General features: G+C 56.9%; 1 protein-coding gene and 1 non-coding gene across 4 annotated transcripts; both read left to right on the top strand.

Moving 5' to 3' along the window:
- Positions 1–780: 780 nt before the first annotated feature.
- Positions 781–3,911, top strand: LOC116150043 (uncharacterized). The gene is made up of 3 exons (XR_010378631.1): positions 781–1,374; positions 1,652–1,756; positions 3,708–3,911. It is a non-coding gene; the product is annotated as an uncharacterized LOC116150043 (transcript).
- A 1,144-nt stretch (positions 3,912–5,055) lies between these two features.
- On the top strand, positions 5,056–23,828 carry PPIL2 (peptidylprolyl isomerase like 2). 3 transcript variants are annotated; one of them, XM_031443159.2, is made up of 21 exons: positions 5,056–5,181; positions 6,950–6,999; positions 7,901–7,946; positions 10,024–10,086; positions 10,949–11,000; positions 13,645–13,696; positions 15,679–15,770; positions 16,292–16,381; positions 17,110–17,185; positions 17,773–17,933; positions 18,977–19,052; positions 19,452–19,558; positions 19,737–19,826; positions 19,977–20,010; positions 20,378–20,495; positions 20,814–20,870; positions 21,441–21,513; positions 21,613–21,675; positions 21,773–21,912; positions 22,164–22,286; positions 22,757–23,828. In XM_031443159.2, exons 1-20 carry the CDS (start codon positions 5,150–5,152, stop codon positions 22,258–22,260), a joined length of 1,569 nt encoding a protein of 522 aa, XP_031299019.1. In that variant the 5' UTR covers positions 5,056–5,149; the 3' UTR covers positions 22,261–22,286; positions 22,757–23,828. The 3 variants fall into 3 exon arrangements, with proteins under 3 accessions (XP_031299019.1, XP_010985633.1, XP_031299020.1); XM_010987331.3 differs by lacking the exon at positions 22,757–23,828 and having other exon boundaries at positions 22,164–22,372; XM_031443160.2 differs by lacking the exon at positions 22,757–23,828 and having other exon boundaries at positions 22,168–22,372.
- Positions 23,829–23,879: the final 51 nt, after the last annotated feature.

Raw genomic sequence — 23,879 nt, forward strand, 5'->3', positions numbered from 1 at the left:
GCTCGTGCTTAGCATACACGAAGTCATGGGTTCAATCCTCATTCCCTCCATTAAATAAATAAACCTAATACTACTCCCCCCCCCCAAAAAAACCCCAAAACTAGCAATAGAAGTGGAGGAACTAGACTGGGACTCAGAGCGGGGTTGCTCCAGGCACAGGTGCTTAGCTTCCAGCCGGTGCCCCCTGGTAGTGCTGATCTCATTCCAGATGAGGGGCTGCAGGAGGAGCTTAACACCCACTTTGCTGGCGGTCTCCAGCTCTGAACAGTAGAAATGCCCAGACTCCTTGGCACAGGAGAGAGAAGGGGGCAGGCCCCAGGTCCCGGAGGGGACCTGAGCCCACCTCCACAAGACTTCCTCCTTGCACACCCCCAGGATGACCTGGGGCTGGGTGCAGTTGGTGGGCTCACTGTCCAGGGCCTGGATCCCCACAGGGGTGCTGATGGACTTAGATGCTTGGCCCGGGGGGTTGGCAGACCGACCTACTCAGGCCAAGGCCAGCCCTCCTTGGCAGTGACACTCCATCACCTTTTGTCCCAGATGCCAAGAAGAAGAGAAGGAAGCCAAAACCGAAGAAATCAGAACCCATCCTCTTGAGAGACCGGTCAACCTCCCCGTGCCTGCCACCAACCTTGCCACCTCCACCACTGCCACCACCTGCCACCACCATGGCCTCCATGGTGGCCCCATCATCCCCTGTCTACACTATGCCCAGGGTCTTTGGCCCCTTCCCTCCGCTGCCCAGCACATCGGTCAGTGGCCCTCAGAGAGGCAGGAAGCAGCCCAGCTCCTCTTCCCGGCCCACAGCAGTGGCTTCCAGAACTTTCTGTTTAAGCCGCAGAACTCTCTGCAGGCAGCAGTTGATAAGCAGATGGAAAGGGGCTGCTCTCCTTGAAGGGTTGGGGTGGAGGGAGGCACAGAGCTCCACCTGCTTGGCCCCAGTGCCCTGGGCGGAAGCCTGGGGCCCCCATCTCCAGCCTGATGCCTGCTTCTCCCCATGGGTGTCATTCTCAGTGCTGTCCTCTGAGGGCCCCTGCAGTGCCATCCCTGCCCGCCTGCCCCTCCTGACTCCCGCTTACCCTACACCTGTCCCCCAGGCTGGGTTAGGACCTCCTCCCTTGGCTCCCAGCCCCCATCCTGTGCCCTGTGCCCCAACACCCAGCTCCAGGTGAGCACTGAGAATGAGCCTGGTGTGTTTGCTGATTGACAGAAACATACGTCATTCTCCTAGTTCCTGGAGAAGGTGTTTTTCTTCATGGCGAGGACACCAAACTTGTCCTGAAATTTCCTTTGTTTCCTGAAGGTGGAGAAACTGGAAGTTTCGAGGTCTGAAGTGAAATTAAATTGGACTGGCCTCTCATCAAACCCAAAGAGGTGAAAAGAATTTATTCTGGGCTAGAGGCAAATGGAAAGGGAGCATTTGGAGGAGCTGGCTGTGCACCAGACTCGGCTGTGACCCCCCCACCTCTTGGTCAATTCTCCCTACAATCCCAAGTGGTCCTTCCTCATCATCCCAGGAGGGGTCCAGGGTCAGAGGCTGCCTAGTGTGCAGAGTCCCTGTGCCTGTGTCAGAGGCATGCCCCTGAGGCTGGGGAGGGCCTCTGGAGGAGTCCAGAGCTGATGTGTGTCCCCTGCCTGCCCTGTCTTGCAGCCACATGGTTGATCTGACCCCCTTGGTCCTCAATCCTGGAGGCTTCCACTTCTCATACTTGGCTAGGAACAGTGCTCACAAGCTCCATTGCCAGGGCGTCCCCTGGTAAGTGTGCCTCCGGGCATCCTGGCTGGAGGGATGTCTGTGCGATAGTCCCTGCTACCTCTGGGAAGGACCCTAATGTAATCAGGGTGCTGCAAACTTACTCCCCCTTCCTAGTGTTTGTGATGGTGAGAAACCAGAAACAGCCCAGAGGCCAACAGAAAGGGAATGATTCTATCAGCTGTGGGCAGCCCTGTGATGTATCTACACATGTGTTTTGCAAAGCAGGGATTTACTGAATATGGGGGGTTTTTATCACCTGTTTTTTTTGACTTATGTTTGTCAAGTATTTCCCATGTCATTGACTCTTTAGACTTGGCTGCTTCATTGCATCAGATGACTTTTTTGTTAGAGAGGAAGATTTTTTTTTTTTGGAGGGGGAAGTAATTAGGTTTAGTTATTTATTGTTATTTTTAATGGAGGGACTGGGGATTGAACTCAGGACCTCATACATGCTAAGCATGCACTCTACTACTGAACCATGCCCTTCCCGCAACCCAGCTGACTTTTTTAAAAATAGCTTTACTGAGGTATTCACATGGCATGTAATTAATCCAGTTAAAGTATATAAGTCTGTGTTTTGGGTATATTCAGAGTTATGAAACCATCACCACAATCAATCAATAGCACACTTTTGTCACACTACCATTCTTCAGATTCTAAAACAGTATATATTTACTGTAGACAATCTGAAATTGACACAAAACAGACACCAGTCTTACTCCCATGGTCGGAAGTAACCACATTGGCACATATTTGTGTTTTGCTGTTGGCTTTCCCCATGGACCCGCATGTGTGTGTGCACATAGTAGTTTGTTACTTAATCAGGAGCACCCTGGTGGGCAGCTTTGCAGGCAGCTCTGGAATCTGTTGCTTTCCCGGTCATTAAAATTACCTATAAATTCACCAATAGTAACAGGTGCAGAGTATCCCATCCCAGGTGTTGATGGGGTATCATTTACTCAACGTCTCTTGGCTTGTTGAAATATTTCACTAATGGGGACAATTTTCAGCCTCCTGTTATGTATTGCCTTTTTATAAATTTTTAAAAAATTGAAGTATAGTCGATTTACAACATTGTGTTAATTTCAGGTGTACAGCAAAGTGATTCAGTCATACATGTACATATATCTATTATTTTTCAGGTTCTTTCCACTATAGATTATTACAAGATACTGAATATCGTTCCCTGTGCTATACAGTATTTTTTTAAAACATTTCCATTGTGCTTTTTATTTTTTATTTTTGGAGGGGTTGGTGTTAATTAGATATATTTATTTTTAATGGAGGTACTGGGGATTGAACCTAGGACCTTGTACATGCTAAGTATGCACTGTATCACTGAGCTATACCCTTCCCCTACTGTATTGCTTTCTGAGTGAGCTCTGCTGTCTTGGTTCCATCACTAAAAATGTGTTATTTTAAATTGTTTATTTAAAAGTTTACAAAAGCGGAAAATAGCCTATGGAAAAAAGCTCACAATATAGAAATGAATACATAAAATATAACAGTCCCCTGCTGCTGAGTCCTGCTGCTAAGAGTTTAACATGTACCTTCCAAAACACAGATACACAAATATGCTGGTTAATTTTTTCATCAGGGCAGGCTCATAATGCATGTACTACTCAGCAACTTGCTTTTTTCTATTACTGCACGTTGGGATGTCTTTACTTGTTGGGATGTACATTCCTTAGTCTGCTGCAGAATAGTCCACTGTGTGGCTGCACCCTAGTTCCTTTCACCCGTCCCTGATGGCTGTTTAGATTGCTTCCAGGTTCTCACAATCACAAACATTGCTGCAAGGAACAGCCTTGACCAAACATTGGCGGAGGGACTTTGGTAGTAGATACATATTGAGAGCCATCCCACAGCCTGGGTTTCATCGAGTGCACCTCTGATGGCCCTGGGTGCTGCGTCCCACCTAATGGATGTGTCTTACCCGTCTCCTGCACAGGACCTCTGCCTGTAGTGGCTTCCCCAACAGTGAGGAGATGCCCTCCCCTTCTGTGAAGGCCTCCATCTTCACCCCGCCTGTCCTGATCAAGTTCCAGCCTATACCCAGACCCAAAGAAGACTCAGAGAATGTCCCTGGCAGTGCAGAGTCCGTGCCCCACCAGAAGGACCCGTAACATCTTTGGTGCAGACCACAGCCGGAGAAATGAATAAAGTTCCCCTGGAGGTGCCTTCCTCATACCATGCTCCCCAGGGGCTGTGCATTTGTGTGTTCTCACCCATCTTCGGCCTGAGCCTGCACACAGTAGGTGGTCAGGTCAGCGAGACTGGAAAGTGTCCTTGCTTGCACCTAACACGGGAACTGAGCCCTGTGCACTTTGAAAGAGGGTTAAGTGAGGGAGTGAGCCACCACTCCCTGCAGCGCCTCTGTGGCTCCTTTGGGTTTCACTTGACCTCATTGAGTTACAAGTGTACCTTTTTTTTTGCTATAACTGGCCCCTGGGCACAAGCTTTATCTGGGTGCAGGCTTAGAAACTCTGTTCCCTCCTTGGAGGAAAATGAGCTGTTCAGTTTCCAACTTGGCACCTCCCTAAAGAGTTTCAGAGACACGTGACTCTGATCGCCTCCCACGCTGGCCCTGGAATCCAACCTGCATGTGAGACATGAGTTCTCACTGAGTGCCTGATGACGCTGGACGCTAGCAGGTATTTGTTGAGCTCTTGTGTACGCCCTGCATCTTGTTTGGGACTGGAGATAACAGGCCAAGCAGTTGGGGTCCCTGCCTTCAAGGAACTTATGTCCATCCTCCAGCATATGTTTGTGTGTGTGTAGTAAGCTAGTACATAGATCAAGGTAGTACAGGATTACAAATTGTGATAAGCCCTTGTGGGAGCTGAGATGGAGATGTATGGCGTGGTGGTCAAGGACTGGCTTTGGGTGACTGGGTGGATAGTGGTCCCTTGAGAAGCCTGGAAATTAGGGGTACAGAAGGGTCGGAGAATTCTTTTACCAGACGTCAAATTTGAGATCAGTTGGCGCCCAAGTGGCGGTCAGGAGCACTGGCAATTTAGTGGTAGGAGTCAAGGGATACAAGTGTTTAATGTGAAGCCACGAGCCTGGGCAAGGTCACCTTGTGCTTGAGTGCAGAGGGAGCCGGGCAGTAAGCGAGGCAGTCGACAGAGAGGCCCCGGGAGGTTAGGGCTTCCGAGAGGAGGTAGCTCAACCCGACAGGGCGGAACCGACTGAGTCCTCAGCCCCGGCTCCCAGAGTCCCGCTGCGCCCGCCGGGCATGCGCGCCGGCCCCAGGGACCACGGCTCCCGGCATGCCAAGGGCCCGCTTCCGGGGCGGGACCCGGAAGTGGTTACGGAGCTCGGTCGAGGAGCCGAGCTTGGAGTTGTCCGCCGTCGTTTTTCGCGTTTGCTGGTCCCGCCGCCGCCGCCGCCATGGGGAAGCGACAGCACCAGAAGGATAAGATGTAAGCCGAGCCGCCGGGAGCGGGCCTCGTCGGCCTCAGTCCCCGCCTGGCCGCAGTCTGCGCCGTGCCCCCTCAGCGTCGCCTCTCCCGGAAGCCCCCGCCCTTGGCGGTGGGATGGCTTCTCCCGGTGGCGGGGCCTCCGCGGTCCCCGACCCGCGCGCGGCCCCTCCCCGTGCACGGTGCTCGCCCCCCAGCCTACTTGCTGGCTACAGCATCTTCCAATTTAGAAGCACTCTTGCCCCACATTCCCCTCCAGCTGCCGTCTAGTTTCTCTGATTGGCTTCGTGAGAAGACGAGAAACAGCTGTGTCCCCCTGCTGTTTTCTGCTGTCCCTTGAAACCACTCCAGTCGGGCTCTCGCCCCCAGCACTTCTCTTGTCGAGGTTCCAGTAACTTCCATGTGGCTGCATCCAGGAGTCAGTTCTCAGCCCTCGTTTTGTTGGACTTCTCAACAGCGCGTGACCACCTCTTTCTTTCGGAAGCCCTTCTTCGGTGTCTGGGACGCCACACGCTCTGTGTTTCCCGGGTTCCTCAGGGGCCTCACTTTCTCGGTCTCCTTTGCTGGAGCTTCCTCCCCTCTCCCCGACCCCACATGTCACGTCCCCCAGGTTTCCTGTACACTTTCATTCTCCCCGGTTGCTCTCTAGTCTTAGAACAGTCAACGGCTTACTCAGCATCTCTGCTTGGAGATCTGATGGACATCTCGAATTCACTATGTCGCATACCGAACTTTTTTTTTTTTTAAGGTTCTTTTTTGGGGGAGTAATTAGATTTATTTATTTTTAGAGGTGGTACTGGGGATTGTATCCAGGACCTCACATGCACCGCTACCAATTGAATACCCACCCCACCAAACTCTTGATAGTCAAAGCCTGAGCCTGCTCCTCCCCCCATTGCCTCATCTCAGTGGTCACACCGCTGCTCAGGTTGCTGGGGTCAGAAGCCCGGAGGCTCCCTCTGCCTCCCGTCCATCAGTAAGCCCTGGTGGCTCCTGCAGGGACCGACCACTTCTTCCTCGTTCACGCATCCTCCCACAGGTGAAGTTTATGCCAGCTCCTTCTTGGACCTTTGTAGTCACCCTCTGGTTTTCTGCTGTCTCTTGCTTGTCCCTCTCCACACAGCAGCCGAGTGATGCTTTGAGGACTTATGCTAGATCATGGTGGGGGGGCCCTGCACAGAAGCCTCCAGCAGTTTTTCATCCTGCTTGAAGCAAATCCAGAGTCCTGCATCCTGCGAGGCCCCTGGAGACGAGGCCGCCACCCGTGCCTCCTTCATGTGCTGCCCCCCCAAACTGCCCGACTCTTCTTCAGTGGCTTCGTGCTTCTTTGGAAACACACCAGCTTTTCCTGCCTCAGGGCTTTTATGCGTGATTAGCCTGCTTGGTCCCTTTGCCCAGAAAGCTCTTCCTCCTTCATATGGCTACCTGCTTCTCATCATCGGGCCGTGTGTCAAATTCAGTTCGTTCCCTTCAGAGTGGGACCGTTTGTGTTTGCTTACTGGTCTGTGTCTCCCCATGTTCTGTTGTGTTTATCACTATGTGCCTGACACATAGTAGGTGTATTTTGTTTTTGGATGGAGGGACTGGGGATTGAACCCAGGACCTCTTGCATGCTGAGCACGCACTCTACCACTGAACTATGTCCCCACCATGGTAGGTATTTCATAAGCATTTGTTGAATGAGTGAAATGATTCAGTCACCAATTTTTTATTTCTGGAGACTATCCTCTTTATAAAGGGGGTGGTAGTAAGATCCTCTCTCTCTCCACAGGTACATCACCTGTGCTGAATACACTCACTTCTATGGTGGCAAGAAACCAGGTAAGGCATGAAATCCTTCTGTTCCCTTGGGTGTGGGGGATGTAATTAAGGAATGATGTCTTCACTGTACAGTGAATCTTTGAAAATTAACAAAAAGAACTTGGAAACTATAGACAAATGGGCTGAGGACATAGACAACTCAAGAAAGAGGAAATATGCTAAATGTGGGAGAATATGTTTAATCTTGGTAGTGACTCTTTAAACATAAGTTAAAATAATATTTTCCCTATTAAGTTAGCAAAGAATAAAAAGAATGAAAAGAATGGTAATACCCAAAGCTATCAGGGCTGTCGTAGAAAGAGCACTGTCATGATAGCTGATGGGAACAGGACTGGCACAGCCTTTTTGGAAAACAAAGCTGAGCCGCGCAGCAGGGTGCTAGTCAGGGCTGTGGCAGGAACCCACCCCTAGTGGCTTAAACAAGTGTATGTTTTTCCCTCTCAGCTCTTTGTTGATGTACCCCATGTTTTGCTTCTGTTTATAGGAAGGTTTTAGTTCATAGCAATTCCTGAGCTAGGTAATTAACATGAGTGTTTTCTTTTGTTTATTTTCATTTTGGCAGGTTTTACTTTATTATTTTTACTGAAGTGTAATCGATCCACAACACTATGTTGCTTCCAGGCTCACAACACAGTGATCTGATATTTCTACACTTGGCAAAATGCTCCCCACGATAAGTCTGGTTACCAGTGTAATCACACAGAGTTATTACAGCGTCATTGAGTACGTTCCTCGGGCTGTGCATCTCATCCCCATGACTTCCGGGAACTCTTTCTTTTAATGTAGTTGAATTGTTCATAAGTACACCTTCTTGAAGTTTTTTACAGAATAAATTTTCTGTGTTTTACTTTCATTTTATCTTATCTTATATATTTATTTATTTTACTTTTATTTTAAACAGACATTCCACAAACAAATTTTCGTCGTTTACCTTTTGACCACTGCAGGTAAGAGTTTTGAGGGCTTACTCTCCCCCTTGTCGTTGTTCTCTGGTACTTAATTATTTGACAGTGAGTCCGGTCCTTGGGTCAGAGGTGTAGCTTCTGCCTGTGTCCCCCACATCCAAATCATGCCTGGACTGGGAGAAGGGGACCCAGTGATGATGGGGACTAATGATGGTTTTCTGCTGGTTCTGTGTCTCTATCCATGTGCGTTGTCCTTTACCTGGTTCTGTATTTACCTTCCCAGGGAGGTAGGCTCTATTGTTAAGCGTACTTTACAGTTGGGAGAATCAGTGCATAGGAGAGTGAAGTCCCTTACCCAGGTGTCACATCCAGGAAGTGGTGCTACCGAGGTCTGAACCACGGGTCTGACTGTGAGCCTGTGTCTTTCACACTTTACTTTTTGTCCAGGGTCTGAGTAGTGACTGCAGCTGCAAGAGTCACAATGCCGCGGCCCCACCCCGTTCCCTGGGAATGCAGGTCACTGGTGGGGGTGGGGGTGGGGGTGGGAGTGACCCAGCCGCAGAGCCCCTCCAGTGCTTCTTTCTACCCTGATTAGACCAGTGAACCCCAGCCACTGGGGCTTGGGGGAGTGGGCAGGTCTGATGGTCCCCTTGGGCCTGAGATCCCCCAAGTTTGAGCATGGTCATCTTTGTCCTGGACACCTGTGTCTACATAGCACACTCCCCCCGTTCCCTCCCCTCTTCCAACCCGAGTTCTGATTCCAGAGGCCCAGGTGAGCCTTGAAAGCTGACAAAGGTCTCCTGGTGATCCCAGCACCCTGGTTGAAGCAGGTCAGCCAGATACCACAGGGCAATGGTGGGTGGGAGGGGCAGGGAAGGCCGGGAGCGCCTAGGAGGCGCCTGTGGAGTGGGGAGTGAGGGTTTCCATGCTCACGCCTGGCTCAGGGAGTGTGAGCAGGTGAGGCCCCGGCCGCGCTGGCTGGCTCTCTCCCCACCCCTACCAGTCTTGTCACCGCCTCTTGGGAATGTAGCCTTGGGGGTTGGTCTCATGGAAATCTTTGGTTCCCAGTTCCTCCAAGAGGCCTCTGCTCTGTGCCTCGCCCATTTTTTTTTTTTTTTTAACTTTCTGGGATTCTGGGTAACTGTGTTTTGAGAGTGTGCCCTCTAGGCCCCATTGGGGGAAGCTGTAGGGACACTGTCTTAGTGTTTGGAGCTTGCTTTCTTTGTTGGTCCCGCTCTGGTCTGTCCCCAGCAGCTCCACTAGGTTAGAGTGGAAGTTTGGGCCAGAGAGGAAAGCAGTGAGGTCACCCCACAAAAGCTCCCTGGGGCAGCATCCAGGGAGGTGACCCCAGAGCTGCCAGGCTGTCCAAGTCCTGGGGTTTGACTTGTGCTGACCAAACTCATAGGTGGCTGATGTACGCACCAGCCAGGTCAGCCAGGGCTCCTGATTACTAATGGTGGAGACCTCATGCCAGAGAAAAGAGAAAAGGGTTATTGGCTCACAGATGTCTACCAGGTATAGCCCTCCTCCATCTATGGGCTCTGCTGTTCCCAAACAGGCCTGCCACAAGGTGGCACGTGGCCTGTGGCAGCCTGGGCTCTGCAGGCCCTTTGACCCCCACATCCCTGAATCAGAACTTGCTTAGACTTGTCTGAGTCACATGGATACCCCTTGGAAACGTGGGGAGCAGGCAGGGCACCTCCAGATCGTGGTAGCCCCGGCAGGGTCTCAGGACGGGAGAGGGCAGTTCTCAGTAGGACAGTGTGGTCTGTACCTGCTGCATGGGGTTTTAGGGAACAGATTCCATTCCTGCCCCTCCCAGGCCACTTCCGGGGACCTCCCTGGGCTTAAGCAAGGTCACCAATATTACCTGACACAGCAGAAGCTATGGAGGGAACAAGGCTGCTGGTGGCCCAGGGCTCCTACAGCGCCTCCTGGGGCCCTTGCTTTGGACTTGCTGGTTTGTGCTGGGAGCTTCAAGGGGGCCGGGATGTGGGAGGTCCCCTCTGTGCTGACACCCGGCCCAGCTGTGAAGAGGAGCGGGGGATTGTTGGAGGAATGGGGGCAGGGCAGAGGAAAAAGCCTGCCCGTGACCATGACCAACTCTCTTCTTTCTCAGCCTCTCTCTGCAGCCCTTTGTCTACCCGGTCTGCACCCCCGAAGGCGTCGTCTTTGACTTGCTGTGAGTTTTCCCTAGACTTCTGAGCTAACAAATGTGATGACACCCGCTTAGGAAGGGGTGTGTGGCAGCTGGAGGCTCTGTGGCTCCAGGCAGGGCCATGCTGGCCACGCTGAGGCCCCGGCAGCCTCAGGGGCCTGGTGCCGCTGTGACCCTGGGTGGGTGGCTCTACCTGGAGTGGTGTCAGCGTCTCTCCCGATGTGGGGGTCCCTGATGTTCTAATTAGCATCCCAGGCTGATTTTGGAAGTTTCGTGAACGGGGTATCTCCCACTTCTTGACAGCAGAGCCATGATTGTCCAGTGCTGGGTTAGGAGGCATTATGCTCAGTGTTCTGTTCCAACATGAGCCAGCCTCTAGAGTTTTCTTATGGTTCCTACTGATTTTAGAGAACTTAGAAATACTTCAAAGTAAAAGGGAAAGTTTACCGTCATCCCACTGTCAGGGATGACCACTGTTGAGAGCTTTGCTCCCCATTTTCTGTGACTTTATTTGTGGTAACCTTGTTGAGGATCCATGACGATTGTTCCGAATCTGTTTTTCACTCAGTTGTGATGAGGGCTTTCTCCTCACGTCCTTCAGAATTCTCTGCACCCTGCACGTTGTGTGGGTGTATCCACGTTTATGTCTGTCTTTACCCCACCTTGTACTGTTTACACGTAACGTCTGTGCGTAACTGCAGTAGAAACCCTGAAGGCCTCGTGGCCAGGAACTCCCCACCCCCCAAGGCAGGTGCTGCTGTCCTGGGCTCTGTGGGCAGGGGAGGTGGACAAGGCCCCTCAAGGCTCTCAGCTGGGGGCTGTCCCCGGACCGTGGCCTTGTCACCAGCTGCGCCTGACCACCTGCCGTGCTCTGTCCTCCCTGCAGGAACATCGTCCCCTGGCTTAAGAAGTACGGGACCAACCCCAGCAATGGAGAGGTAGGTAGCTGTGCAGGGGATTCTTGAGGCTGGGAGACACTGTCCCCTCACCTGTCCTTGTGTTCTGCAGTTGTTGTGTCCATGGGGTGCAGTGAGGGGGGACTGTCCCTCCCCACACCGATCCTCTCTGAAGGGTTCCCCATGCGGACGTACAGGCTGTCACCTGTCTTCTCGGTCATCGCCACTTCCGGGCGGCAGCATTCCTTTCTGTCCTGTGCCCGGCTTCCCCTAGCGAGGCTAAGCAGCTGCTGCTACGTCCCGCGGGTGGGTGCAGAGAGATTCCGGAGTCAGGTTCCGGCTGACCTGCGCCCGCGCCCTGCTTGCTGTCATGTAAATCCTGGGGCTCCTGTGCTGCCCAGCCCTTCACTCCTCAGAGCTCCCCTTCCTCTCCTGCAGCCCGGGCCAAGCCTTCGTTTGCTCGGTTGCACCCATTCCTTCAGCAGGAAGGTGTCAGCCCGTGCCAGGCAGGGCCTGTATGCTGAGAGCAGAGCGGAGGCGGAGGCAGGAGCAGGGATGCGGGCCCCGGGCGGGGAGAGGTGGGTGCTTGGGGCACGTCTGTTGAGCTGCGCTGTTCAAGCTGGGACCTGAGGACGAGGGGAGACAGGCAGATTGAGCGACATTAGGGGGCCTTGCAGGCCCTGGAGGGAGCTTGGCTTTGTTCTGGGTGGGCTGGAAGCCAGGCAGCTTTTACGCCAGAGTGTGCTGTGCCCTGGCCTGTTTGAAAGGCTCACTCTGGCTGCTCTGTGGTGGACAGACTGTAGGGAGGTGAGGGTGGAAGGCAGGAAGGCCGCCAGGGGCCGTGTCCTTGTGTGGGCAGGCAAGAGGTGCTGGGTAAACTTGGACCAGGGTGGAGGCTGAGGAGGTGGGGTGGGGGGCTGGACCCAAGATCGCCCTGGAGGGTGGGCCACTGGGACTTGTTGAGACATCACGTTGGGTTCCAGTCTCCCTGAGGCACAGGAGGGCTCAGTAGTGACCTTGTAGGGCAGTCACATCTTAGGAGGCCTGGGGGTCCACGTCTTATCATGTCCCGTGCCTGCTGGGGACGGGCAGGTGGAACCAGGTGACCCAGCCTGTGCTCAGCGTTCTAGGCTAGCAGGGCTTCAACAGGAAGGCGGGTCCCTCAGAGTCAAGGCAGGAGTGCTGGGAGGGGCAGGGGGTTGGGCCAGAGGTGGGTTGAGGGTGAGCAGGGAGGGCAGGACTTCTTCAGGACCACAGAGGACAGGTTGGCACCCCACTGTGTCCGGGGCAGGTTCGAGGCTGAGGGGTCAGCTGATGGAGGTCTGGCCTGCTGGGGAGCGGTGGCAGGGGGTGTGGGGCCTGGGTTGCGGCCGTGTCTGCTAGGAGGAGGCCCGACCTGAGCGGAGTGACGCCTGGGCAGCTCTGGAATAGAGACCCTGGAGCCACGTGGAGAGAAGAGGCTGTCATTGTCATTGTCTTCAGGGAGGCCCAGGGGCCTGGGTGCTGTGAGGCCAGGAGAGGGCTGAGTCCCGGCTTCCAGTCCGGACACATGAGATGTCGCTAATTCAGTATTTACTCAGGTGTTGTCTTGTTCTCTGTTTTGTGGGACATTCGGGGAGGAGTGGGGTCTGAGGGCCCTGGGCTCACATGCTTTTCTCCCCGAGATGGCCACCCAGACCATGGCTTTTCTCTCGGCTGGTTGGCGAGGCGTGGGGGCCTCACCTCCTCTTTCTTGTCCTTTGAAAGTGTGACCAACAGCGTTTTCTGCAAGGCCTGCTGCGTGGAGCAGGTGGGCTCTGGGGCTTCCCCTGGGGTCCGTGCTCAGGCCTGTGCCTCACAGGGCTGGGGGAGAGGGGCTTCTGGTGGGAGCAGTTTGAGGGGGTCGCCTGCCATTGGTCCTGGGGTGAAGTACCCGCCGCACAGGTGTGCAGGTAATTTGACTAATGAAGGAAGGAAGCAGCTGCTGGGAAGCGGGTCGGGGACTCCCACCGCAGGGGAGGGAGGACGCAGGGTGCAGCCGGGCTTGGGGCCTGGCCAGACACCCACCCAGCATCTCCTCTGGGCCAGATGGACAGGACCGCGCCTCCCGGGGGGCCCACGGCTACAGGGTTGTGCTCCTGGGCATGGCTCTGCCTCCGTCCGGGGTCTCTCCACAGCCGCCTCTTCCTCTGATCAAGCTCCCCACCCTGGGTGGCTTTCTCCTGGCTGCGCGGACTTGGATTTACTGTATGAGAGCTGAGCCGCAGACGCAGTTTTGGGAAACAGGAACCCATCACATCCACTTTGGAGCGTTTGGGTGTGTTTCCCCCTCTTCCCGCTCTTCCGCGCCTGGTCTTCTTCAGTGGGCATGAGGCGCAGAGATAGGGTCCACACTTCGTACCCACTGCCCAGCTGAAGAAATGTACTCGCTTTAGATTTGCGCAACCAGTGCTCACCATAAAAGCACGTGAACATCACAGAAACATAAAACAAGCCTCCATCCTTGACCTCGGCTTCAGCCTGGGCCTCGCCCCTGCAAGTGGGCGAGGGCTGCATGCCTCATCCGGGTTGCATGCCATCCCGGGCCCCCAGCCTGCCTGCCGCTGCCAAGGCAGGATGGTCAGAGACCCCAGAGTCTGCCTGTTTCACCAGCTCTGTGAAGTTAGTCACGTATTTGTTATTATTAATTATTAATGACACTTTCCAGAAACTGGATGGGAGGTCCCTGATCAAGCTGAACTTTGCCAAGAACAGTGAAGGTGAGTGATCCCCATACAGCCAGCTCCAGGCTTGGCCTGCAGAACCTGCCTCTCACCGAGTTCCTGTCTCTGTCCGATCAGCCTGCACACTGGCTTTTGGTTTCAGAGATGCAGTAATTTCTTCTTACAGGTCCAGTAGTTTAAAGCTCAGCACTTCTCCCCACAAGAGTACATGGGCCACGTGGGCCACCGGTGGCCTTTGTGGGCACAGCTGGACTCCGTGGGGCACAGGCCCTACCTGGCCACAGCTCTGGCCCAGTTGTCACTGGAGATGGAAGCTGCCCAGGCTGCAGCCCAGGTTGGGTGGCCGGGCACGGGATGTGGGAGCTCTGACATTTGCCTGGCGGCTCTTGGGCTGGGCTTTCGTTCACCACTGCTCCTAGAACCCCAGCCTGGTCCTGGGGACCCCTGCTCTGTGCTCCTCCACAGCGTCCCCTGTTCTCCTTGGCCAGATGTCAGGTTGAGGTTGGTGTCCCAGGCCACTGGGCGAGTGCATTCCTGGGAGATGTCCGGCCCATGGCAGGCACTGATTTGCTGTGAGTGAGCAGGCTTCGGGGGACAGAGCCCAGCCCTCCATGGCGGTCCCTGGGTGTCGAGGGTTCTCTGCTCTGGGAGTGGCTGATTCTGGGAGGCACACAGTGTGTCTCTCATCCACAAATATTTACTGAGCACCTGCCATCTGCTGAGAGCAAAACAGACCAGGTCTCTCCCGAAATAAAAGGGGGTGGAAATTGGAAAACAGACCACTATAATGTGTCAGAGAAAGAGGTAAAGCAAGGGTGGGAGAGGCTGGCAGGAGGACTCATAGGGTGTGAGTGGAAATCTGAGAGGATGGGGAGGACGGATGAGGGAGACCTGTGGGGATGTGGGGAGAGCATTCCAGGCAGAGGGCTCGGCCTGTGCAAAGGCCCTGAGGCACAGCCAGGAGTCCAGTGTTGCTGGAGCAGTGTAAGCGAAGTGGGGAGCAAGGGTCACGATCAGGGGTCAGGTGGGACATGGTTCAGGGCAGTCCTGCGGGGCCCGGGGTGCCATGGGAGGGCTTGCAGATTCCAGTGAGAGAAAACAGACCTAACTTTTGCCTTTTAAAAAAATTTTCTTATAACAACATTGACCTAGAGATCGCCTTTTTTGGTTTTGTTTTGTTTTGTTTAGTTGAAATTCTCAGGCACATGAAAGTAAAGAGGATTAGGATGATGATGCCCTGCCCCGTGTCCACCCCCAGCCTCAGCTCCCAGCCACCGTCCACCTGTCTGATTTGATCTGCACTCCCTCTCTACACCTGCTTAGGTGGTTTTGAAGCAAATCTCAGACATCGTCCCATTTCATGCTTAAGTACTTCAGTGTGTATCTCTAAAAGCTAAGAAGTTAGGAAGTAATAATCATAATACCACTAATACATGTAAAAAGTTAATAGAAATTCCTTAATATTACTGGATATCCAGCCAGTGGTCAAATTTCCAGAATGATCCCATAATTTTTTTTGTAGTTTTGAAATCAGGATTTTGAGAGTCCATGCACACCTGTGTGGTTGATGTCATTAGGTCTCTCATCTGTCAGTGTCTCGTCCTCCCCCTGCCCCCCACCCTGTGTAATGCCACTTGCTGGGACTCATTTCCATAGGCTTCCTGGCTGCGGGTGTGGGGTTGGGTCAGGGTCTGGGCCAGGGAGGGCAGCCGGAGTTCGTTGCAGTAACCCAGGTGAGGGGCGCAGGAGGTGAGGGGATGGGGCAGGGCTGAAGGAAGGGCTGCTGGGGGGTGTGCAGTGGTGACAGGTCAAAAGACTGGTCCAGGCACATCTGGAAGGGTGGACCAGGGGCTAACAAAACTGGGTCCTCTGAGGAAGGCCATGCAGGGCTGGGTCTTGCAGGACAAACGGGAGTTTATGCTGTTGGAGGAGTGGCTTGAGCAGCTGGCTGTCCCTCTGGGTCTGGTTCTGGGTGCTGACACAGGGTCCCCTCCTCCCTCTCTCTGACCTCGGGCCAGGGAAGTACCACTGCCCGGTGCTGTTCACTGTGCTCACCAACAACACCCACATCGTGGCCATCAGGACCACCGGCAACGTCTACGCCTACGAGGTGGGTTCTGGGGAGCAGTGTCTCGTGCGTGTCCTTGAGGAACCCTGGGCTGGTGCCTGTGGCCTGGCCTGCCTGTGAAGCCTGCATTCTGGGAGCTGCCAGCACAGCCAAGGAGGCCTCCCTGTAGCCCCTAAACCTGAGCTGTGGGCAGTCCTTGTTCCCCAGGACCCACACTGGGAGGGATCCTGTGCTCGGAGGATGGGCCCCAGGGCTGCCAGGGTACGCGTAGGGGTAGCGGGTCCCAATGTCCACACCCATCCTGCTCTGGGCAGGAGACCCTTCCGAAGCCATTTCCATGCCTGTCCCTGAAGTTTGGCCCCTGGGGCTCTGGGGTCACAGTTTGTTGAGGCTGTAAGACAAGACGTGTGTGAGGACAGCCTCCTGCGTGGAGTCCAAGAAGCCCCATGCCTTGATGGCACACGCTTGTCTCAGCCTCCTTTTCCCACCCCTGGGTGGGCTCTGGGCCCCTGCACCAGGCTGGGGAACAGGCACCGTGACAGCACACTTCCCCCCGGCCTTAGGCGGTGGAGCAGCTGAACATCAAGGCCAAGAACTTCCGAGACCTGCTGACCGATGAGCCCTTCTCCCGGCAGGACATCATCACCCTCCAGGTGGGCATCCCCTTCCCCCATCTGGCCCTGGAGGGGCCCCGCCCAGTGCCTTGGCATGGCTCTGCCCGGTGTGGTTCCCCAGCTGCCTGGGCTGTTTAGCAGAGCCCTTCCTGCCCTTGGTCACCCTGGGCCTTGTCACAGGCCACCTCCTCAGTCCTGGGCTCACATCTCTCCTCCAGTGCTACCTCTGTTGTGTCAGGGCCCCTCCTTTCTGCCCCCAGAGCCACCTCCACACCAGGTAGCCCCATTGCAGGCCTCAGGGCAGGGGCTGGTGCAGGCCTGGGATGCAGGCTTGAGTGCAGAGCGTGTCCGGAGGTGTTGGAGGGCGAGTGAGTTCAGGAGACACTCAGACCCTTGGAGAGTCAGGGACTGAACTGGACCCTCTCGGGCTTGTGACGCTCCCACCAGAGATGGATGTGTGTCCTTCACCTGGGGCGGGCTCGCATCTCCAGGGAGCCTGCTGGGGGTGCAACAAGGGGTGTGTGTTTGCTGCGTTGGGGAAGGAGGGGACGCGGCTTGGCGAGCAGCTGGCCCTTAGTGCCGCCGTCCCTTCTCCACCCCTGCTCATTGCCCAGCCCAGGACAGAGCCCCTCCAGACCCCCAGTGCCCGCATTTCTGCTTGACCTCTACCCCCGGGCCCGGACCCTCGGTGGCCCCGCAGTCGCACAGCCCAGGACGCTCCAGCTGTGGTGTTGGGCTCGCTGCCACATCTGCTCTTTCTGCCTTAGGACCCCACCAATTTGGACAAGTTCAATGTTTCCAACTTCTTCCACGTTAAGAATAACATGAAAATAACAGACCCAGGTACGTACAGCCAGGGCTGCCTGGGTGCAAGGGGTGTGGGTGGAACAGTCCATCTCCTGGGCGAGGCCCCCGCCTTCCTGGGGCTGGAGCGTCTGGGCGTCTCACCCAGGTCTGTGTGGGCTGTGTGCTTCCTGAGCTGACGCCGCATCCTCCTGTGCTGAGGTCGGGGAACAGCCTGGCCATGCCCGCCATCGAGGCCAGGTGTGTGGGGTGCAGCTGGGCCTTTGTGCTGTGGTGCCACCTCCTTCCCCCGTCAGGGCTCAGCTCCAGGCTCCTCAGGGCTGCTTCCTTGCCCGGGTCCACAGGTGCCCAGGTGGGCCCTCTCCTTGCCCCTCAGAGATTGTGCCCACCGCTGGGGCCTGGGCGGGGCGGGGCCAGAGCGGTAGACTCGCTCTTCCTTCCTCCATAGGCTCCTCCCTGGGTTGTCTGACCGGGAGAGTGTGACCGTGATGAAGGCTCCGGTCATTTCATGCTTGTGTCCCTGCCAGGGCTTCTGCTCCTGCGGTTGCTGTGGCCTTCTGTCCCCATCATGCACACCTGGGACATTGATGGGGCCTGGCTGCTCAGGACCACATGCTGTCTCGTAGATGAAGAAAAAGCCAAGCAGGACCCGTCTTACTATCTAAAGAACACGAACACGGAGACCCGGGAGACACTGCAGGAGCTCTACAAGGAATTCAAGGGGGACGAGGTGCTGGCGGCCACCATGAGGGTCCCTGAGAAGATGAAGGTGGACAAGCTGAATGCCGTGAGTAGGCAGAGGGCCTCGCCACTGCCACGCAACCCCTCGCGGTGCTCCTGGGGACGGGGCCGCAGGAAGGAGGCTGGGCCACGCAGGGGAGGTGTCCCCAGTCCTGGAGGGTCTGCAGTGGAACCTGGCCTGAGCTGGCCAGCCCTGAGCAGATGTGCTGGGTGGACAGCTGCCTGGTAGCTTCAATGGTTCTTTGTGACATAGCAGCCTGGGGCACGTGGGTCTGGAGCAGAGTCTCACCCTGCGCAGCTGGTCACTCAGTGCCCAGAGCAAACCCAGGGGGGCTGTGGTGGGGGCGGGGAGCAGGTGGTACCAGGGCACCTGGTGCCCGCCCTGCCTGGGCCTCTGCCCAGCCCTCACCTCCAGTCCATAGCGGCCTGGGGCCCCCAGTCAGCAGTGGTGGCACCAGGACTTGTGCCCTGTCCTGTCAGGCCCCAAACAGCCCCTCTGCAGTTCAGGCAGGGCCTGGTGAGCTGCAGCTGGGGAGCCCCAGGGGAGGGGAAACCTCTGAGGCTCCCCTTTAAAGAATTACCCAGAAAACTTGGCGTGGTAAAAGGAGACAGTTTGTTGTTTAAAACTTTTCTAATACGACATTTCTTAGCATTTTGGTGTGTTTTTGTCTTATGGGAAGAAACCTTTTCTTTCACCACTTGGGCTAAAACAAAAACCGTGTTGTCGAGGCTTATTCTTTCTTATAGGAACTTGAAACGTCTAGAAAGAAACTTAAGTTCCCGGTGCCCTGAACCCCAGGGTGCCAGTCTCTGCCTGGTGTGCTCTTCAGAGCTTCACTTAACTCGAGAGCCCTGGCAGCCCAGCTTTCAGCCCAGTCAAGGCCTGGGGGCCACTGGCCCATCCCGCCCTGCTCCCTGGGCCCTGGGGGAGAGACCGATGTGGGCCAGGCTGTCCTGTGCATCCCCAGGAGGCCTCTGCTGGCACCTGTGGTGACCAGGGACGCCTTCCTGGAGGAGAGGCACCCAGCAGGGCCTGAGTGGCAGGGAGGCCTCCCTGGTGCTGACAAGCCGTCGTGGGTTTCTTGGCAGGCCCACTATTCCACCGGGAAGGTCAGCGCCTCCTTCACCTCCACTGCCATGGTTCCGGAGACCAAGCATGAAGCAGGTAGCGGCCTCCATCCCAATTGCCGGCGTTGACAGTGGCTGAGGACGGGGTGCCCTGCCTCCCTGCCCTCCTCACTCCTCAGCACTGCTCAGCGCCTGGGCCTCTTGGGCTTGTAGGCAGCCCAGGGGCGGTCAGGCGAGGGCGGGCCCTCTTGAAAGTGGGCTTGGGCCTGGGATGGGGCGGCTGTTGGGGTGGGGGCCCTCGCTGTGCTGGGGCCGCCTCACCTCAGGTTCCAGCCTGGGTCCTGCCTTGGCATCTGCCTCCACTCCAGCCCTCTGCCTCCCCTCCCTCACCTTCGGAATCGCTGAGCCCTCCCCGCTGCCCTGCTCTCCCCAATCTGGGGCCCGCCCAGCCCCCCTGGGCTGAGGGCAGGCAGGCAGCTCCGGCCTCTGTCCGCAGCCGCCATTGACGAGGACGTGCTGCGCTACCGGTTTGTGAGGAAGAAAGGCTATGTGCGGCTGCACACCAGCCAGGGCGACCTCAACCTGGAGCTGCACTGTGACCTGGTGAGTGCAGGGCCCTTGTCCTGGGAGCCAGAGCCCTCTGCCCTCTCCTGGCCTAGCGCACAGTCCTGGGGCCGCGCGGCTGCCCCCGTCCCTCCTCACCGATCCGGCTACATACAAGGGCCTGGGGCCCTGGGGGGGCCGCCATGCGCCTCACGGAAGCCTGTGGCCTGTTTTGCAGACGCCAAAAACCTGCGAGAACTTCATAAAGCTCTGCAAGCGGCGATACTACGACGGCACCATCTTCCACAGGTCCATCCGGAACTTCGTGGTCAGTGCCCAGGGCCCTGCTCCTCGGGGGCCCCGCCCAGCTGGCCACACTTGCCTTGGCGGGGGGACGACCCGGGAGGGCCCCATTCCTGCCGGGAGTAGCTGGAGGTGGGGGGTCCAGCTTGTTCACTGGCCTTTGTTCTTCCTGCAGATCCAGGGGGGTGACCCCACTGGCACAGGCACAGGTAGGTACTGGAGCTGGGACCCCTGGGGGAGATGGGTGTGGTAGCCGTGAGGCCTGTGTGATCCATGAGAAGCCCCCGACCTCCGCTGCCCCTCAGAGCCCCATCAGCCTGTCAGCTGCTGGGGCCAGGCCCACTCCCTCACCCTGTGTGCTGTGAGCAGTGACCCCCGTCTCCTGGACCCTTTACTCCCTATTCTGGGGTCTGGGCCAGGTGGGGTCCAGGGAGAGTTGGTGATAAGAGTTCCTTGCGCCAATGGTACCTGGTACCCCCGGGACTCCACACAGATTTCTGAGCTGTGCCACACCAGTAGGCTACCCTTGGCTGGGACCCGGTCACTCTTGGTGTTACGTGCTCCCTTCTCTTCCAGGCGGGGAGTCGTACTGGGGAAAGCCCTTCAAAGATGAGTTCCGGCCCAACCTCTCGCACACAGGCCGTGGCATCCTCAGCATGGCCAACTCGGGGCCCAACACCAACAAGTCTCAGTTGTAAGTCTGTGGGCCATCATGGGAGAGGCCTGGCTCTAGCAGGTTCTCCCTAAAGGTGGTACCCAACCTGAATCTAGTCCAAAGATTGTCCAGCCCCCCTAGGGACACTAGGGACACATACAGGACACCTGCAGACCTGCCCCTAGGAGGTCGGCAGCAGCCAGGCCTGGAGACAGAGCCCTAGCCCCTTCCCGGGTGACCGTGCCCTGGGCTGCTCCTGGGCTGCCCTTGGAAGCCTGCCTGGAGAGGGTTGCTGGTGGGGTCGGAGGCCGGGCTGGGGAGGCTGGCACTCTCCCCAACCACCCCTTCCCTCCCCAGCTTCATCACCTTCCGCTCCTGCGCTTACCTGGACAAGAAGCACACCATCTTCGGGCGGTAAGAAGCTGCGTGCCTCGGCTGGCCCTGCGCTCACCTGCCCTCGTCCCTGCCTCTGCACAAGTGGGGACTTGGGGCTTCCCTGCGGGCTGGGGGCCGTTTGGCCCTCAGAACCTGTCAGCTCAGGTGGGGAACCTCTCCTGCGGCCTGGCCAGCTGCCCTGCCCAACCCTCTGGCGCTCTCCTCTGTCAGGAAGGTCAAAGCTGGGCCATGCCCAGTCTCCATCTTTCTGTCCAGGGGTTGTCTTTCTGCCCAGGGGTCGGCCCACGAGGTATTTCCAGCTTCATGGCCTTGTGGTCTGTCACACCCTCTAGCTCTGGTCGTAGTGCAGAAGCAGCTACAGACAGAAGAGAACCAGTGATGTGGGTGTGGCCCAGTCAGTCTTGATTGTTGTCATCAGCAGCCCCCACCAGGCCTGCTGACCACACTCCTGTCTCTCCTCTGGCCCCTGGTCTCCTGGCCCGACTGGCTCTTTCTGAAGCCAGCCTGTGCCCTTAGCTGGCCACAGGGACTTGGCCTTTGGGGTGCCCTGCCCCAGGCAGTCTCAGGTGCCCTGTTGCTCTGCTGTAGGGTTGTTGGGGGCTTTGACACACTGACAGCCATGGAGAATGTGGAGAGTGACCCCAAAACTGACCGCCCTAAGGTATGCACCCTGGGAGAAGAGAGGGGCTGCCCCCAGGCTGAGCACTGGGCAGGCACCTGGAGGGGGCCCTCTGCTCACTCCTCCTCCCCACCCCACTAGGAGGAGATCCGAATTGAGTCCACCACGGTGTTTGTGGACCCTTATGAGGAAGCTGACGCTCAGGTGAGGGAGGAGGGCCGAAGAGGGGTGGGGGATTCCCGCTCCCCTGCTGGAGTTGCGCCCCCAAGGGCTCCAGGCAGCCACTATGCTGTCCCGCCAGATCGCTGCCGAGCGGAGGACGCAGCTCGAGGTGACAGAGGCCCCGGAGAGCACAGCCAAGATGAGCCAGGCCCCACAGGGTAGCCAGGGCCCCCAGACGTACCGCCAGGGGGTGGGCAAGTACATCAGCCCCACAGTCACGTGAGTGTCCATGGTGCCCTCCTCCCCTCAGTGTCCCCAGGTCCATGGTGCCCTCCTCTCCCCAGTGTCCCTGGGTCAGAGCTGTTATTGGCCGGGCAGCCACAGGCCCGGGCCTCTTGCAGTGAGCGGGCTGCCATGGGGGCCCCCCTGCGGGCTGAAGAGACGGGGACTTTGGGGTGGGGGGCAAGGGGCTGTGTGACACTTGGGGTCTGGTTCCCCCCGGCAGCTCTCGTCTGCTGCTTCTCTCCCAGGAAGCGTGTGGCAGAGGAAGAGCCATCAACCAGTGCCATGGCCCCTGCGGCCAAGAAGAAGCCCAGCCGAGGTTTTGGGGACTTCAGCTCGTGGTAGCAGCGGGCCTGCCACCCTGGAGCCTGGTAGGGATGTGGGGTGGGGGGCTTGTGTCCACGTCTCTTGAGCTGTATGCCCTATGAGCTGTGACTTAATAAAGCTCTGGCCTGTTGCCTGGGTCCCCTTTACTGGCCCTGGGAGTCACCGGCCACCACCTCCATCCCTCCCTCAGCAGAGGGGCCTGGCCTGAGGGGAGGAGGGGGTGTGTCTTCCAACCCTCGCCCCCCCTCCCCCGTCTTGTCATCTCCGTTGTGACCTGTTCACTCCGCGTGGTCCTCCAGTGGTGTCACCCGAGACCGTGTTAAGGAACATTCTTAGACTCCAGACCTTCTGATCTGGACTCTGGAGGCGGGGCTCCTGAGCAGTCAGGCCTGAGGACCCTGGACTTTTTCTCGGCTTTGACATTTTCTCAAGGCACCTTCCTGGCCACCAAACCAGCATTTCCTTCCTATGAAAGACCTTCAGGGACCCATTCTCCCTGCTCTGCTCTCTGCAGCCCCCAGCCTGGACCCTGCCCCCTTGGCTTTCTGGAAGCACCTGCAACGGCTCGGGGGCCACGGTCTCCTCCGCTGTGGGGCTGACAGGGTCACTGTCCCCCGCTGAGGCCCGTGTCCTGCTGCTGTCCTCGGGTCCATGTAGCCTCCACCTGCCTCCCCGGCCGAACTTCTACCACCGGTTCCAGAACTGCTCCATGTCTGCTGCTCAGGCCCAGCCCGTCCTGCTGCCTCCTCTGAGCCCGCAGGCATGTCCACGCAGACGCAGCACCTGCCCCGCTCAGTGGCCCGCTGCCACCTTGGTCCTTCCCACTGCCCTAAGGGCCTGCCCCTGCCTGCGCCCGTCAGCCGGGGACCTGGCTCATGCAGTGACCTGCCCACCCCTGCTCCAGCTACAGGCTGCTGTCTGATGACTCCCTTGTGAGGCTCATGCCAGTGTTGCTTCCAAGTGTCTGCCTGGCTCCCAGGGAGGCAGTGACCGGGTGGGACATGCTGACACCAGTGAAGACACATGCTGGCCAGGCCGCTCACCTAAGGGCTCCTGGACCCCCGCAGCCATCCTGGAGGAGGTGAGCACGGGCCTGTACTGGCAGGTGGTCCTGGGAGGGCTGTGCTCCCAGCCCTGAACAGCACAAGACCAGAGCCACCCCCAGGGGAGGATGACCGAGACCCCAGGCAGAGCAGAGCGGAGTGCCTGAGGCCAGTGACACCACTCACTAGCCAACATCGGACAGTGGCAGCTTTATTTGTAAACTACACGCAGTCAGAGGCCCGGGGCTGGACACAGGGTGGAAGGAGGCTTTGCACGTGAGTTTGGCAGTCCTGCTCCGAGGGGCAAACCTACAGGCTGGTCTGGGCATCTGGCCCGAGGGAAGGCCGGCCACCCTGGGCTGCAGCCCTGTGGCACCACCCTACAGCGGGGGCCAGGACTGCCCGGCACCTTTGACAGAGGAGGGTTTATGTTTCTGTAGTTCTTTTTAGAGCTTGGATTGCAGTTTTCTAGATGTTAAAAACACTCGGATTTTGTAAGTCCCTGGTGAGGTCATCAGGTGAATTAAAGGACTTTTGAAATAATTTCCATTTCTAATCCTCCTGATATCTGACAGATGCCATCAAGAATAAGCG

This window comes from Camelus dromedarius, chromosome 31, assembly GCF_036321535.1.
Source record: "Camelus dromedarius isolate mCamDro1 chromosome 31, mCamDro1.pat, whole genome shotgun sequence".
Lineage (NCBI taxonomy): Eukaryota > Metazoa > Chordata > Mammalia > Artiodactyla > Camelidae > Camelus > Camelus dromedarius.